This window comes from Haliotis rubra, unplaced genomic scaffold (assembly GCF_003918875.1).
Source record: "Haliotis rubra isolate DU_JTF1 unplaced genomic scaffold, ASM391887v1 Scf134, whole genome shotgun sequence".
NCBI lineage: Eukaryota > Metazoa > Mollusca > Gastropoda > Lepetellida > Haliotidae > Haliotis > Haliotis rubra.
The window spans coordinates 1,827,190-1,845,375 of record NW_025765270.1 but is presented as its reverse complement, the minus strand read 5'-3'; the positions used below and the strand labels follow the sequence as shown (position 1 = coordinate 1,845,375).

General features: G+C 41.7%; 1 protein-coding gene across 1 annotated transcript; it reads left to right on the top strand.

Annotated features, from left to right (window-relative positions):
- Positions 1–282: 282 nt before the first annotated feature.
- Positions 283–5,222, top strand: LOC124267854. The gene is made up of 6 exons (XM_046702845.1): positions 283–547; positions 888–1,053; positions 1,563–1,769; positions 2,449–2,670; positions 3,393–3,545; positions 5,089–5,222. Exons 1-6 carry the CDS (start codon positions 362–364, stop codon positions 5,220–5,222), a joined length of 1,068 nt encoding a protein of 355 aa, XP_046558801.1. The 5' UTR covers positions 283–361.
- The last annotated feature ends 12,964 nt before the right edge of the window (positions 5,223–18,186 follow it).

The following is an 18,186-nucleotide window of genomic DNA, read 5'->3' as shown; positions in this document are numbered from 1 at the left end:
TGTTGTTGTGGCTCTGTGTCCGACTTGAGGTCACGCTTGTTTTTATGACATCATGAATTACTCAGTATTCAGGAAAAGCTATCATCATTGAAGCTTTCATCGTTTTGAAAACAATGAGATATGTGGGTGAGCCAGGGGTATATAGCACCCCAGACCCTCTCGAGACACAGACAAGAACAGAATCACACCAGAGTCTAACGAAGCCTATTGTCTGCAGACTGAAGGTCCATACTTACTTGGATCAGACGACAGAGTGTGATAAAGCAGACGACAAACAATTCAAATTCAACAGTCCGACACAGTCGACTTGAAAATCAGACGACATTTGGAAGAAACAGACGCGAAGTTTTTAACTCCAAACATGTTTTCGTTTGAAATTCCTGCTCCAGCTCATTGCGTGCTGTGGGCGTCCCTCCTTCTCCTCCCGTCCCTGGTGGAGGGTCACGGGCGTCTGCTGGAACCCCCGTCTCGAGCCAGTATGTGGAGACTTGGTTTCAATACCCCACCAAACTACAACGACAACCAGCTCTATTGTGGTGGTTACCAGGTGAGGCTAAGGATAGCTGTAGCCAAATACAAATATAGGAAAATACACGTTTCATAAAATATTTTCTTTAATCTCTTCTTTCGTTGATGACCTGACTTCGTTGATTGTATTATAAAGGAATCCATCTACTGTAACGTATGTGTATAACAAATATAACATATGTTGATACGTATATCTGAAATATTATCAAACGCACTTACCATTATGTCCTCTCTCTATGTGCCATGATGGATGACAGGTGGTAGGTGTATTTCAGCCCTGCTATGAAATTGGGCATTTGTTTACATTACCACATCGAATAGTTTGTGCAACTAAGTGTTAACCATGGTTTCCATTACAGAGACAATGGGAACAGAACAAGGGGAAGTGCGGTGTGTGCGGAGATCCCTGGGACGGAATCCGCGAGAACGAGGCTGGAGGGAAGTACGCAAAAGGTATCATCGTCCGGAAGTACAATCATGGAGAGACAATCAAAATTAGCATTGATGTGACCGCGAACCACAAAGGTAAGGTTGTTTCTTGTAGAGTGAGTGAGTGATATGGTTTTACGCCGCCTTTAGCAATATTCCAGCAATATCACGGCAGGGGACACCAGAAATCGGCTTCACACATTTTACCCATGTGGAGAATCGAACCCGGGCCTTCAGCATGACGAGCTGACGCTTTAACCACTATGTTACACCACCGCCCCCTCATTCTTGTTGCCATGTAAACATTGAATACAAATATGGATATGTTTGCCAAATGTTATTTGTCTTCAAAATTAAAACAAGGCTTCATCAAGGCAAACACTGATAAGCTAATTAGCATTCAAGGACATTCCAAAATCAATCTCCAGGTTGTTTGTTGATTTAAATGTTTACAGTTTTTATTGAAGATTAAGCAACCAAAGTCCCACTGAGATCAAATTGTAATCCCAAATAAAACATGTTGCCGGAAGTTGCATTGATATCCCTTTGCTCTTAACTAACAGATATTTTACAACGTAATAAATGTTCCGTTATCCTTACTTCAGGTTATTTTGAGTTCCGTCTGTGCCCCAACAACGACCCCTCCACCCCCGTCACCCAGAAGTGTCTGGACAGACATGTTCTGAAACACACCGACGGTAGCACGCGCTTTTACGTTACAACGTCACGTGAAGGCAAATACAACATGGAAGTTAAACTTCCGGCGGAAGTGACGTGTTCTCAGTGTGTCCTGCAGTGGAAATACAACGCTGGTAGGTTTACCGATTTAACAAGAACTGAATCTAGTTATTGTTTCGCATCTGCTTCTCTTTCGGTATGTACAAAGGCCACATTTCACGATGATAAAATATGTTAGAACAAAATTAAAGCATGAATTTCTTTACTACATAATTGTGTATTCTTGAACTGTCTTGTCTTTGTCTTTATACGAGAGAGTAATTTCTTTTTTCTTTTGAGAAAATGTAAAGCATCATCAAAACGTTGAAATAACAGGACTGTACGTCAAATACGATTTTACAAAGATGTATTCAAGTGAGGCTAGCAACTGTTTTATCTGACTACACAGACGTCATATTGTTCATGAATGGCCCAATTGCACAACAAATATCACTGTCTTGATCTAACATGGAAAACAGGCAGAATGCATTGAAGCAGTGGTCCATTTGTTTTTCTCTCTACTCCAGTAACGTACTTGGGAAGAACAAAACTTCTACTTCCTTGAGTAGCATTTAAAAGAATCTGTATCGAAACGTCGCACTCACGACAAAAAAGAAGTTGTTATCTATGAAGTTGGTCAGCATTGTAAAACGAATCAGGTCGGTTTTATGAATATGTAAATAGGTTTTGTTGTTTTTATTTGGTACATCAGTATCCTTTGAGCTGGACAATTTCAACATACACCTATAGATTTGCACCTCTCCCTCTGACCAGGCAACTCTTGGGGATGTGAAACAAGTGGCCACTGCTGTGTTGGATGTGGACCCCAGGAACAGTTTTACGGATGCGCAGACGTTGCGATACTCTCGTCTAACAGTCACGTGCAGACTGTCCACGTGACGCCATCTGGTGGTGCTACATCCGGGTGCTCAGCTAGCGGTCTGTGGACAGGGAATAGCCGAATTGTCACGTGGTGCAAGACAAACTGCGCCCTGGGTAACTGTCCCTCACAGCTCTGTTCCGAGGGCTGCCGTCACCTTGGCAAGTAGCTGTGCTACTTCTAATGCTCACAAATAAGGAGATTTTATGATCATATAAGGCTGATGCGTGACAGAATGTGCTCAATGTTATAGGACGTGATTATGTTTTGATATATTATATTTATTTTGATGATGTTTATTTTGTAATAAAAGTTGAAAAACCATTTTGCCAGTCTTCTCGTTTTTCAGTTTCCCACAACACGATATTCTCAAAAGATCACAACCATCTGAAGAGTATCTGACACCGGACATACTTATTTGTCATGCCCACTTGTGAATAACCACGGTCGAACCAGGCAAACAAGTGACTGAAAAGATGAGCATCAAGCCAAGCCCCCAGGGCACTGTAACACGCCTTCAGTAAATAGAAGCGACAAAACCCTTTCCACATTCATAAGAAATCTCATGGAACACAACCAAAGGCCGCAATTATTGCTTTACACGTGCAAAACATGAGTACAAAGACCATCTCGCAAATGCAATCAAAATCTTTGCAAATATTGGATGAGAAAATGGGACGTCTCAACGCTGTCGACCTAAATATTGCTATCGGACTATTGCAAGCTGGCGAATCAAAGAGTGCCGTGGCGATGACCTTCAACCCTTATCCCAGCACAATTACTCATTTGTGAGATTGTTTTGTGCATTCCAATTCAACAAATGACCGTCCAAGATCAGGAAGACCGCGAGTCACCACACCAGCCCATAATCGCTACATCTGGGTAACCGACGTACATAACCGCCATCGTTCCGCACGTGACACAGCACAAGAACAGTTTGAATCCCGGAGAAGGTCCGACCAGACAATCAGGAACCGTCTCCGAGAGGCAGGTATGCGAAGCAGACGTCCAAAAGTGGCGGGTCAGGTGGTGTAACACGGTGCAGCTATGGAACCGTGGAAACTGGAGGCGCATATGGTTCAGTGATTAATCTCATAAGCGACGTTTCGGAAGGCAACGTGTCTACAGACGACACAATTAACGTTTTGCACCCAACTGCATCAGGCAAATGAGCAGATTTGGTGGAGGGAGCGTCATAGGGTAGAAAGCCATCTCATACACCCGAAACTCGGAATTAATGTTCGTCCAAGGCAATCTGATCACAGCTTGTCTGGGTACTATTTGTATCAAGGGATCTCATGATCAGTACTGACGCGTTTTGTCGTATTTTAGTTTTGTCGTATTTCGCACATTACGTTTATTGGTAGTGGGAGCGAGTCATCTTGCAGGTTACGGAAAGGGGCGTGTCGCCTTGCAGGTTCCTGAAAGGGACGAGTCGTCTTGTATTTTCCGGAAAGGGATGAATCGTCTTGCAGGTTCCGGAAAGGGACGAGTGGTTACGCATGAAGAACACAGGGTGGAAGCGCTGTCCACGCGAAATGGGGACTTGCCCCAAAAGTAACTCCATTTCCTCGTTGGACAGTGAAAGAAGAACATGTGGCGCATTATTTTGCAAGCATGTCAGGTTTTGCCATTTGTCAGACGGGTCTAGAAATTTACAGATCTTTCTATAATAACTTGACACCCTCTCTATAAATTGCAATTGCGCGTTAAGCGAGGATACCATCCAAACAAGATCGCGGAAAATGATCGTTTCACCACGAATTATGACAACCTCATCAGCAGACACGCCTGTTTTTGCTGTTAATTCTTAGATATAGTTATTTTAGGTCTTCATTCACAGTTTAGGCTTTAATGTGTCAGTATTATTTCCTTTATCGTTGAAAAAACGAACTGTACATTTTATATGGAGTTGTGTTCAAACTGTCCATTGAGTTGAACTCTTACGTTGAAGTAACTGTCCACGGAGTTGCATGGATTTTAGAGCATGAACTGTCGAAATTCTACAGTCGTTGAAACCCTTTTCCACAGACTTGGCAATGGAAACGGTAGTTGTTGTGATGGATACCCTAAATGTTATGTTCACGTTTTCACGATTCGCGCTACGACTGAAATCGTGGTCTTAATTGTGGACTAATCGTGTCAATCTTATCAAATCTTATCAGATTTTGAGGTCAGTTGTGGCAATCGTGTTAATCGTAGTAAAATTTTGGACGGTTCAAAAAATTTCTACGATCAACACAATTAATTGTCAATCATGATCATCGCATCAGATAGTATTGCATCATTACAAAGCGCAACATATCGCATTTAATCGTGGACAAGACAAACACCACGCTCTGTTGAGATGTGTTGCGATCTCCAACGATCTGTTACGCTAACAACCTGACACGAATGACTCACGAGCAGATACGATTTCATACCGGTAAATGCAAGTATATACGAATATTGACGTGTTTTCACGGACGCTCGTGATCTGTTACGAGTTCTTGCGCCTATGTATGAACTGGACATCAGAATAACTGCGCCTTCAGGAGTTCCCTCTGATCTGATTTGCGAGGTGCAGGAGGTTGATCCACATCTAGACAGTCCACTTGGTCCTGCATGCGCCTGGGATGACATGGTGGTTTTCATCCTCATGGCCCACCTATTGGGCTGCAATGCCTAGATGCCTCACGTGGCCTAGATGCCTCAATAGGTTGTGTAGAGCCACTGCCGCCTCCACTATATCCTTCACAGTATTGGGCATCTGCCCTAGTGTCATGGGGAGACACCTGGATCTATTTGCCAGGATCCCAAAAGCATTTTCCACCATCCTCCTCCCTCATGAGAGTCCTCTCTGCTGTATGGCTTTATGAGGTAGTTCCTGAGTGCGAAGAATGAAGACGGGCATGTCTTGGTGGTCATCAGGGCTTGCAGTAAGACGCCAGGGTGGGGGGAAGTCCTAGGGCTTCCTCTTCCATGCCGTTGACCAGCCCCGAGTCACCACATATAATAGCATCTGACATGTGTCCTGTTCTAGGAAGCTCGATCCACACAAATTTGTAATCTGCATCCATCCGAGCTAGAAGTGGTATCGAAAAGACGCCTTTGTAAATGACTGCCAGTTTGAGGTGGCTTCTTGATAGAAATGTGTTCGCCACACAGGGCCCCAATGGCGTAGGATATTTCCATCTCTGTTCAAACTGGTTAGCTACGGCTGTCCAGGCTTCAGGGGTCACAGGTAGGCTAAACACAATTGCCTGTCACACTTCTGGAACCATCTCTGAGATGGTGGACACTCCACACCTAAAGGCATACGCACGAAGGCATAGTTGTCTTCAGCCTCAAGGTGCCTAAGTGTGACACTGTGCCAGTTTCAGTCCAGGTGAAAGGGGTTGCCTGAAACTGGTGACTTCCCTATCGATTGCTGGGGCCACCATCTGCAGGACTTCATCGAAGAGCTGTGGCGTTAATCTTGAGTAGTTATGGAACGCCTCAAATGGGTGTCTAGGAGGCTGGAGAACTGACCAAACAACGGCCATTGAATTGTCCATATCGCTGGTGCCACCGGTGGGAACAAAGGAAGTCATTATTGCATTTGATTTCGCTCATCATATGCTTAGTGATGTGCTTTACTCGAATATGCAATACTAATATCTGAATGATAGTATGAACAATGTACATACTTTGGAATAACCTGGGCTAACAAAGCTCTCGTAGCGATATCGTAAGTCATTGTTACAGTAAAGTACGTACGAATGCTACAAGAAAAGTTATGAGATTTTAGGCTAACGAGAGCTTTGTGAAACGGGGCGCATGACTTGGTTATTCCTGAGGTAGATGTATATTTGTATATTTGTTAATACACTTCTGATCGTACATGATTTTTTCTACATTAAATCCCTGTCAGGGTACAAGCTGCAATGTGGGTGTACAATCGTACTTGATGGTACAAAATCGTAATGAATACGCCAAAATACGCCAGGTAGACAGGTCTACAACAAAACATTCATCTTCACAACAGATCTACAACAAAACATTCTTCTTCACAACAAATATCTCTAGAATAACGTTTGATGACATGACGGTTAAAACTACAAACTGTCAACTCCTGGACAGTAAAATCACAATGCAATAGACAGTTTGTTTGCTAAACTCCATATAAAATGTACAGTTTGGTTTTTCGACGATAACTGAAAAAATACTGACGCATTAAAGCCTAAACTGTGAATGAAGATCTAAAACAATTATATCTCAGAATTGACAGCCAAAAAGGCGTGAATGCTGATGAGGTTGTCATATTTCGTGTTGAAACGATCATTTTCCGCGATGTTGTTTCGACACTCAGGAGTGTGCCCTCGCTTATCGCGCAATTGCAATAAATAGAGAGGGTCTGAAGCTATTATAGAAAGATCTGTAAATTTCTAGACCCGTCTGCCAAATGGCTAAACCTGATATACTTGCAGAATAATGAAAATGCGAGGGAAAACTTACCATTACTCTTGCGCCACGTGTTCTTCTTTCAGTGTCCAACGAGGAAATGAAGTTGCTTACTCCACATTTCGCGTGGACAGCGCTTCCACCCTGTGAAGAAGAAGCGTTTATATTCTGAAATTTGAGGAATTTGTGACAAGCTTGACTTCACAGAAACCCAAATATTTGTTTGTGTGGTCTATACTGTCAGTTCACTCGGCCCTACCTCCCACGCCTTGCTAACCCTCGACAGTAAATACACTGACAACATCCTAGCATGCCCCGTCTTCAATGTCACAATGTCTCAGTGTCAGTTACACCGTTTTATCACAATACGTATTGCATTATGTTTTATCAGAACGAGTATATTGGGTAAAAGCATGTAGGAAGTTTTGTGTTTGTCTCTATGGTTTCGTTTACAGTCGATGTTTTCTTCGTATCTGATTGACAAAACGACACACAGTCCACGCAATAAGTTGTATAAAAAGGAAAAGGGCCAATATATAGACATCCAGTATCTGCCTGTACATTCAGTTTCACTCACTGATAAACACTTCAGTTCCCAGTACGTATCACAATAAGGATACCTGAAAAGCAAACACAATTCATTTGCCAATACACAGAGGTTTTAAGTCATTCTGCACAAAATTTTACAACACTCTCTTTTCTCACACAAATAAACGGATATTTGTGACACCTGACTGTGACTTAAAGATACTGGGTGTGAATGTTGAGGTAAACTGTGTACCACCGCAGAGAATCAGACCACCTCAGAGGCTCCCCTTATGGTAGGCCTTAATGTGACCAAGGCTTTGTGGATCCAGGCCTTATGTTTGCGCCATTAAACGCAAGAGATCATAGTTATCATCATAGTTTAAAACAAAATGTCGTTTATGTCGGTGGAACTCAAGAGCCAGATGGACATGCAGTCAGTAATAGCCAGTCATGAAATACTGGCATTACAATTTATGAGCAAACCACCCAAAACAATTCAGGATTCTTTCATGCTGATGGCCTGGTAGATATGTCTTCAAATACAAATTAACAGAATACACAAAGCAACTGAACACCCCAAGAGGCAGGCATCCCCGAGCAATGACACTGAGACTGTGCTAGTAATGAAAACAACGTAAAGGAGCCTGAATCCTGGAAACAAAAACTTGCGCTTCTTCTCTAGTAACTGATAAGTCATCCTGTACTTTCCTGTGGAAGACTCAAATCGTATATCTGAAATGTAGATTATACGATTTATGAGAAAACCCCTGTGTTGACAGTGTAAACATTCTCTGTATACTGAAGGGTTAGTGATTCAGAATTCTTAGTGTGGAGAGATGTGAATGGGGACAGATGTCGAGGGACGATGAAACTGGACATATGAGGTCGTCTCAGCATTTCTGATAGGCGACTAGTTTGTTGTTTTTAACGCAGCACTCTGTGGCGGCGGCTTGTAAATAATCGTGTCTCGACCACAAAATCCAGTGATCAATCTGATTGGCGGACTAGTGTGTATAAAACCGTTATGTACCTATAGCCAGAATGACAAATACTAATAAACCCAGAAGTGTCCTCCGACAAAAGTCTCATGTTTGGAATTTTTGATAATGATTTTGGTTATAAGATTGAGACTGCTGTCTGAAATCTGTAGACCTACATGGTGTCCATGTTAACGCCTCCACGCACACTGTGATGCGTCGCAGTGTATTGAAATTAGGCATAACATGAACGACACCCTTGTTGCTTGTTTCACTGTCGGTTTAGTGTCACTGTGTGCGTCATTCTACCTATATGATGACGTTCGGTAGAAAAATAATCCGAGTCAGGACCAGACAATCAGGTGATCTCATGAGCATCAATTAACTGGGATACGAAGACATGCATCAACCAAGTCAGCGAACCTGACCACCGGATCCATCCAAACCGCTCACGACAAGAGCGGGCTGCTGAAGAATTCTAACCCCGAACCTCATAGGTCAAAACTTATCAATCAAAATGTAGCCAGCCATGGCAGAACAGTGATGTCAAGCAATCTGGTGATGTAGCCAGCCATGGCAGAACAGTGATGTCAAGCAATCTGGTGATGTAGCCAGCCATGGCAGAACAGTAATGTCAAGCGATCTGGTGATGTAGCCAGCCATGGCAGAACAGTAATGTCAAGCAATCTGGTGATGTAGCCAGCCATGGCAGAACAGTAATGTCAAGCGATCTGGTGATGTAGCCAGCCATGGCAGAACAGTAATGTCAAGCAATCTGGTGATGTAGCCAGCCATGGCAGAACAGTAATGTCAAGCGATCTGGTGATGTAGCCAGCCATGGCAGAACAGTAATGTCAAGCAATCTGGTGATGTAGCCAGCCATGGCAGAACAGTGATGTCAAGCGATCTGGTGATGTAGCCAGCCATAGTAGCGTTTGTCATTCATATTTCCATTTCAAAGTGAGATTTGTTCCTTTTGCTCCATGCTGTTTTAGAGCAAACCACTCCATTAAGTTTCTTCAAATCTACATTTTAAGAGGCGACTAACGGGATCGGTTGGTTGACACATGTCATCGGTTCCCAATTGCGTAGATCGATGATCATGATGTTGATCAGTCGATTGTCTGGTCCAGACTTCATTATTTACAGACCGCCGCTATATAGCTGGAATATTGCTGAGCGAAGCAACAAGCAAACCATTACTTCATTTATTCATTTGTAGTCATAATTTTAATATATATATCCTTAAAGTTATCACTGACATTTGTTAAAGTGTCTGAATCAAAATAAATGATATTATCAGGCTTGTTTATTCCTCAAAGAGCCATAAAATCATACTCACAAACACGGCTTCTGAAGCCCAAAGCTGTTAAACTGGGAGGGAGATCTCTATCTATAGTTGCTCTTTGGATACCACCTGCACTGATTGCCACGTTAAACTGGGAGGGAGTTCTCTATCTATAGTTGCTCTTTGGATACCACCTGCACTGATTGCCACGTTAAACTGAAAGGGAGTTCTCTCTATCTATAGTTGCTCTTTGGATACCACCTACACTGATTGCCACGTTAAACTGGGAGGGAGTTCTCTATCTATAGTTGATCTTTGGATACCACCTACACTGATTGTCATGTTAAACTGGGAGGGAGTTCTCTATCTATAGTTGCTCTTTGGATACCACCTGCACTGATTGCCATGTTGAACTGGGAGGGAGTTCTCTATCTATAGTTGCTCTTTGGATACCACCTGCACTGATTGTCATGTTTAAACTGGGAGGGAGTTCTCTATCTATAGTTGCTCTTTGGATACCACCTGCACTGATTGTCATGTTAAACTGGGAGGGAGTTCTCTATCTATAGTTGCTCTTTGGATACCACCTACACTGATTGTCATGTTAAACTGGGAGGGAGTTCTCTATCTATAGGTGCTCTTTGGATACCATCTACACTGATTGTCATGTTAAACTGGGAGGGAGTTCTCTATCTATAGTTGCTCTTTGGATACCACCTACACTGATTGTCATGTTGAACTGGGAGGGAGTTCTCTATCTATAGTTGCTCTTTGGATACCACCTACACTGATTGTCATGTTGAACTGGGAGGGAGTTCTCTATCTATAGTTGCTCTTTGGATACCACCTGTTGAACTGGGACTCTATCTATAGATTGGATTGCCATGTTGAACTGGGAGGGAGTTCTCTATCTATAGTTGCTCTTTGGATACCACCTGCACTGATTGTCATGTTAAACTGGGAGGGAGTTCTCTATCTATAGTTGCTCTTTGGATACCACCTGCACTGATTGTCATGTTGAACTGGGAGGGAGTTCTCTATCTTTGGATACCACCTACACTGATTGTCATGTTGAACTGGGAGGGAGTTCTCTATCTATAGTTGCTCTTTGGATACCACCTACACTGATTGTCATGTTGAACTGGGAGGGGAGTTCTCTATCTATAGTTGCTCTTTGGATACCACCTACACTGATTGTCATGTTGAACTGGGAGGGAGTTCTCTATCTATAGTTGCTCTTTGGATACCACCTGCTCTGTTGGGGATACCTTTGGATACCACCTACACTGATTGCCATGTTAAACTGGGAGGGAGTTCTCTATCTATAGTTGCTCTTTGGATACCACCTACACTGATTGTCATGTTGAACTGGGAGGGAGTTCTCTATCTATAGTTGCTCTTTGGATACCACCTACACTGATTGCCATGTTAAACTGGGAGGGAGTTCTCTATCTATAGTTGCTCTTTGGATACCACTACTGCACTGATTGTCATGTTAAACTGGGAGGGAGTTCTCTATCTATAGTTGCTCTTTGGATACCACCTACACTGATTGTCATGTTAAACTGGGAGGGAGTTCCCTGTCTATAGTTGCTCTTTGGATACCACCTGCACTGATTGTCATGTTAAACTGGGAGGGAGTTCTCTATCTATAGTTGCTCTTTGGATACCACCTACACTGATTGTCATGTTAAACTGGGAGGGAGTTCTCTATCTATAGTTGCTCTTTGGATACCACCTACACTGATTGTCATGTTGAACTGGGAGGGAGTTCTCTATCTATAGTTGCTCTTTGGATACCACCTACACTGATTGTCATGTTGAACTGGGAGGGAGTTCTCTATCTATAGTTGCTCTTTGGATACCACCTGCACTGATTGCCATGTTAAACTGGGAGGGAGTTCCCTGTCTATAGTTGCTCTTTGGATACCACCTGCACTGATTGCCATGTTAAACTGGGAGGGAGTTCTCTATCTATAGTTGCTCTTTGGATACCACCTGCACTGATTGTCATGTTGAACTGGGAGGGAGTTCTCTATCTATAGTTGCTCTTTGGATACCACCTACACTGATTGTCATGTTAAACTGGGAGGGAGTTCTCTATCTATAGTTGCTCTTTGGATACCACCTGCACTGATTGTCATGTTGAACTGGGAGGGAGATCTCTATCTATAGTTGCTCTTTGGATACCACCTACACTGATTGTCATGTTGAACTGGGAGGGAGTTCTCTATCTATAGGTGCTCTTTGGATACCATCTACACTGATTGTCATGTTGAACTGGGAGGGAGTTCTCTATCTATAGTTGCTCTTTGGATACCACCTGCACTGATTGTCATGTTAAACTGGGAGGGAGTTCTCTATCTATAGTTGCTCTTTGGATACCACCTACACTGATTGTCACGTTAAACTGGGAGGGAGTTCTCTATCTATAGGTGCTCTTTGGATACCATCTACACTGATTGTCATGTTAAACTGGGAGGGAGTTCTCTATCTATAGTTGCTCTTTGGATACCACCTGCACTGATTGTCATGTTGAACTGGGAGGGAGTTCTCTATCTATAGTTGCTCTTTGGATACCACCTGCACTGATTGTCATGTTGAACTGGGAGGGAGTTCTCTATCTATAGTTGCTCTTTGGATACCACCTGCACTGATTGTCATGTTGAACTGGGAGGGAGTTCTCTATCTATAGTTGCTCTTTGGATACCACCTGCACTGATTGTCATGTTGAACTGGGAGGGAGTTCTCTATCTATAGTTGCTCTTTGGATACCATCTACACTGATTGTCATGTTGAACTGGGAGGGAGATCTCTATCTATAGTTGCTCTTTGGATACCATCTACACTGATTGTCATGTTGAACTGAGAGGGAGTTCTCTATCTATAGTTGCTCTTTGGGTACCACCTACACTGATTGCCACGTTGAACTGAAAGGGAGTTCTCTATCTATAGTTGCTCTTTGGTTACCACCTGCACTGATTGTCATGTTGAACTGAAAGGGAGGGAGTTCTCTATCTATAGTTGATCTTTGGATACCACCTGCACTGATTGCCACGTTGAACTGAAAGGGAGTTCTCTATCTATAGTTGATCTTTGGGTACCACCTACACTGATTGCCACGTTGAACTGAAAGGGAGTTCTCTATCTATAGTTGATCTTTGGTTACCAGCTGCACTGATTGCCACGTTGAACTGAAAGGGAGTTCTCTCTATCTATAGTTGCTCTTTGGATACCACCTGCAGTGATTGTCATGTTGTACTGGGAGGGAGTTCTCTATCTATAGTTGATCTTTGGATACCAGCTGCACTGATTGTCACGTTGAACTGGGAGCCAGTTCTTTATGTATAGGTGCTCCTTGGAGTCCAGCTGCACTGATAGCTACGTTGAACTCGGATGGACTCTCACATTTATGCACCGTCAATGTCAATAGCTTTCGGAATAACACGTCATAAACACTCCCTTGGGAAAGTTCCACACGTAGGAAATCCCACTTGAGAAACATGACTTCTATTTTAGAACTTTGCTCGGCTCACAGTAACAGCTGCGTTTATGTCATGGAGCCGGCGCATAGAATCCCTGTGTTGTAGATGTTACACATAAAAAACAATCTTATGATCAAGCGTTTTTCATAATCAAACATTAATTATAACTCTTGTGATAATGAGATTTACAAATTGACCGGACAAGATAAACTAGCATGCTCCCGTTTTAAGGACTCATGGACAAAGGTCCGCAACCTAATGGACATATTATTGGTATAGCTGCTCGTAACATCAATCAGTGGAAGCTGCAATCAAACAAAATATAAACATAATTCACATGTGTCTTGCCATGAAGTCCCAATATTAGATAAACACTCAGCTGTTGGTAAACCGCCAGATTTGTACTTGCAGGTAAGCTTCGAAAACAACCAACTTGTTTTTAAACTTTATTTTCTTCTTTCGTGACTCAAAGGTTAGTAATATCGACACGTGTGAAACACAAAGAATATCACATGGGCGTGTACGAGTCTGTATATAAGGATGACAACAAAGGTTTTGCCAGGCAGACAGACACAGTGCTACAGGTGAGTGATTGTTTCTTATCCGTCACACATACCTTTCTTATATTGCACTGTACTGTGTTGTGCGTGAATGGCAACAAACTTTTGTACTGCCTCTTAAAATAGTGTGTACTCACATCATAATTCCTTTGTATTGGTTCCTAGTTTATAATCTAATTGTTAATTATACTATACTTTTCACACCTTGCTAAGGATCAAATAATTAATTCAACAGAAAACTATGTTGTGTGTGTGTGTGGGGGGGGGGGGGGGGGGTAGCCTAGTGGTTAAAGCGATGGCTCGTCACGCCGAAGGCCCGGGTTCGATTCCCCACATGGGCACAATGTGTTAAGCCCATTTCTGGTGTTCCCCGCCGTGATATTGCTGGAATATTGCTAAAAGCGGCGTAAAACTAAACTCAGTCAGTCAGTCAGCTATGTTGTGGGGTCTAGTTTGTTTTAAATATCTAAGCTATTATATTGTAACCATGGCTCCCAGGTTTCAGTCAGACACAGCATCTTGTGGATCCCATAACTGCTATTGACAGGTGTTGTGTACTTGTCAGTGACTCGTTCCATGATTTGCAAAATGATTGAGTGGTGCCATGAAAACCATTTTAATGGTTACTAAAGTATCAAGTGCAGAAGTTTAGATTAAAGTAGCTGTTTGCCTAAAAAAGGGTACCATATTATTATTCATCCAGTTTTAAATGGATACAATTTCAAATTATAAATCTATGTTTGAGTAAAGTTGGGAATTTTTGTGATCCTTAGCAAAGTGTGAGTAGTATATTTTCAAATAAATCCATGACAAATATTTTTGTCAAGTGTTCGCACAGTGAAATATTTTTGTGTCCACATGTTTGGGTAAACTGATTGTTTTAGAAGGGAGAAATGGGGTCCTCGCCAGGGATATGTCTAGTTATCTGGTCAACTTACTGGATTAACATTATGTTTTTTATATATCTGTTTACTATTATGTGAAGCCAGCAATCACCATGGTGTTTAGTGTAGATATGTTTGTCAATGAGAATTCTACGGAAAAGTACCTTTCCAAACGTGGACACATATTCAAAACTTATTGTCAAAGTTTGCCTGTGCTTCGGTTCTTATTAAATGTGTGAAAAAGAGAACAAAATATTTTTAACTCCGATAAGTTAATAATTGAAATTGAAAAAGAGAAATCAAACTTTAACGCTGTGAAAGCAAACAGAGAGAGAAAGTTTCGAGTTTAGCTATTAGACATTCAAGCAAATAAAAAAAATAACCTGAAATTGAGTCACAGAATACTCAACATCTGTCACGAGGTGATAGATCATTTTTCCAAGGAGATAAGCCTTGTTCCGCCTTTCTGTGAACGTAATGTTGAATATTTTCTTACATTATGGAAGGGTGGCTAACTATTGCAAATACCCTAACGATCATTGGAGAATACTTCTGCAAAGCCTCTATTGGGGTAAAGTTAGAAAGTATATTCTACCTTTCTTTATTTATATCATCTCGTATCATCTTTTGGTTGAGGCTGCTGCTTGAAGGCTTATAAATTGATTCCTTAAGCTTGTAGGATATATGGGCGGTTGATAGGATATGACGAGAACGAGCTGATATGATGCAATGCCTACAAATTCTTTAAAAACATATGAAGTAGAAATTGACTTTTTGTGAAACAAACTCAGAACATAACAAGTTGGGTGAATTAACGACTTAAAACCATCATGTGTTTACTTTCAGGTACACACCGTTGCAGACATTGGGTAGCAAGCATGAGTTCGCTTCTGGGAATGGTAAACTGGTGTGAAGGCAAGTTTCAGGAAGCACGGGCTGAGCTTCGAAAACGTCTAGTCAAGCAACGACAGCAGGTTATGGGACCTTGTCTGACACCAAAGGATGTTCCATTGTTTATCATTCCTCAACACCGTCAAACACCTCATCCCGGGGAAAGGAAGCTTTGTGTGGAAGAAGAGTTAAGGTTAAATAAAAATCTTGCTTTTCACACTCACAAAGCTCAGGAGAAGCCACAGAATGCCAAACTAGAGAACATCAGGACCAAACAGTACCAGGTATGTTTGGCCTCACGGAAAAGAGTGTCGCTACATCCCGAGGAGAGCAAGAACGGGGGTGAGATACAGATTTCTGAAGACAACCAAGCCCTGCTGCCTGTGATGTTTCCTACAATAGATGTCATGCCTTCTGTCTATTTTGGACAGACTGACAAACCGAAGATGGGATCTTTCTTTAAAACAAAGACTGTGCAACCTTAGGTTTTGCCTAAGAGGGTTCTGTGAGTTCTGGTTTTCTTACCAGATTGCGTACAGCCATCAGAAGATATTCTTAATCATTATTTATTGTCATCGCATTCAGAGAGGCCACAGGCCACTCAGAATGATGATAGTCATTGGCGGATCCAGAGAGTGTGTGTGTGTGTGTGTGTGTGTGTGTGTGTGTGTGTGTGTGTGTGTGTGTGTGTGTGTGTGAGAGTGAGAGAGGAGGGGGTTCCACCCCCCTCCCCCCCTTGAAAATGACTTAAGACCACATTGAAGATTTATTTTTGCGTTGGCGGAGCCAATGTGGGGTTCAGGGGGTTCGAGCCCACCCCCTTCAAAATTCCTGGATCCGCCTATGATAGTATTGCGTGGAAGGACACTTGGGAAAATATTGTACAAAACTTGCAATGTTGTGAACTTAATAAGATCATCTAATTATGATTTGTCTTTTCAATAATGAACATAAGCATGAGTGGAGTGTAAATGGATGAGTGAGTGCCTTGGGTTTAAATCCGCTTTGGACACTATCCAACGTTTTTCGTGGCATCTCATCATGGCTAGCTGTAAAAGGACTGGAATAAAGATCGTATTGTTAGTATTTCTGTTTTGCCTTACATAAAAGCAATAAACCCCTTACCATATTGGTAACATATCTCATATCGTTTCTACTATGATGAGTATTGAACATTTTGGACAATGGGTGTCTTGTCGACCAAGACCTGTTCCATCTGTTTTTCACCCAATAAAGTGTTCTGTTCCTCACCAAGTAAAGTGTTCCTTTCCTCATTCAATGAAGTGCCCTGTTCATCACCCAATAAAGCGTGTTGTTCCTCACCCATTAAAGGGTTCTGTTCCTCATCCAATAAAGCGTTCTGTTCCTCACCCAATAAAGCGTTTTGTTCCTCACATAAATAATGTGCTCTGGTCCTCACCCAGAACAATAATCTCAATGATTTGCTCTGTTCATTCCTCACCAAGTAAAGTGTTCCTTTCCTCATTCAGTGAAGTGCCCTGTTCATCATCCAATAAAGTGTTCTGTACCTCACTCAATGGCAACGTGTGATACATCAGTCGTCTACTGTGAGGCCTGGTGTCCTGATAAGATATGCCATAGATCTTGAGCTTATGATAAAGGTCAATGATCACGATCAATCAACAACAGGAAACCCAACGCATTTCTTCAGAGCACAAATTTGTTTTTTGGTGCATGTGGTCGTTTATTTGTCGTGTGGAGATGCACATTATGTGCAGACGGTTGTGGTTGTGACGTGCGAAAATGTACACTAAACGCCAAAAGAAACGTTACCCTCCTACCATTATGAATTACTTAAGAACTATCAAAGATATGTTTAACAACACAGCTTTATGAAAATCACGAAAACAAATTCTCAAACGCATTCATAATTAGCTGAAATGCATCTTTTTCAGAAGAGTTAAATTGACCTATTTTCGACCATACCGAAATAAAACAAAAACAGTGATTTAGATGCCCAAAAGAAAGGTTGAAATAAAATTCTGCTTTGAGATAAGGATAAACCGTTTAAAGTCACCATTTTTCAACTGTTAAAACAAAGAAAAACTGTTGTGGAATGTGTAAAATTGTAAAAGAATCATTCCTATGATTTCAGTCTTTTAAAATATTTTCTGCTGATTTTATTAGTGAAAACAAGTACAACGTGTCTTTGATATTGTTAAAAAGTGTTTAGGAACACCTAAAATTATCTTTGTTAACATTTTTGCTTGCAAAGTAACATTTTTCCATTTTCTGTTTACACATAGCAATATTCCAGCAGTATTTGCAACATTTTCACGTGTAGAATGATTCTATAGGATCTAAAGAGAGCTTAGAATGCATGATATGATACACAATTACGAGAAATATGCCACGATTAATATCTGAAGAGAGAGAGAAAGAGCCACTGGGATGTTGCAGATGTTTAAACGTCTTTCTTTTTGTGCATCTTTCATATATGGTGAGGGAATTCCGCGCTTTTTTCATCCAGTTAAGTCTTTGTAATTCTTGTCTAAGGTTTTCATTACATACCTGAGGACTTCCTCTGTTAATTCTCATTTCTGAAATTCTCTTTTCAATCTTCCCCAATCTGACCA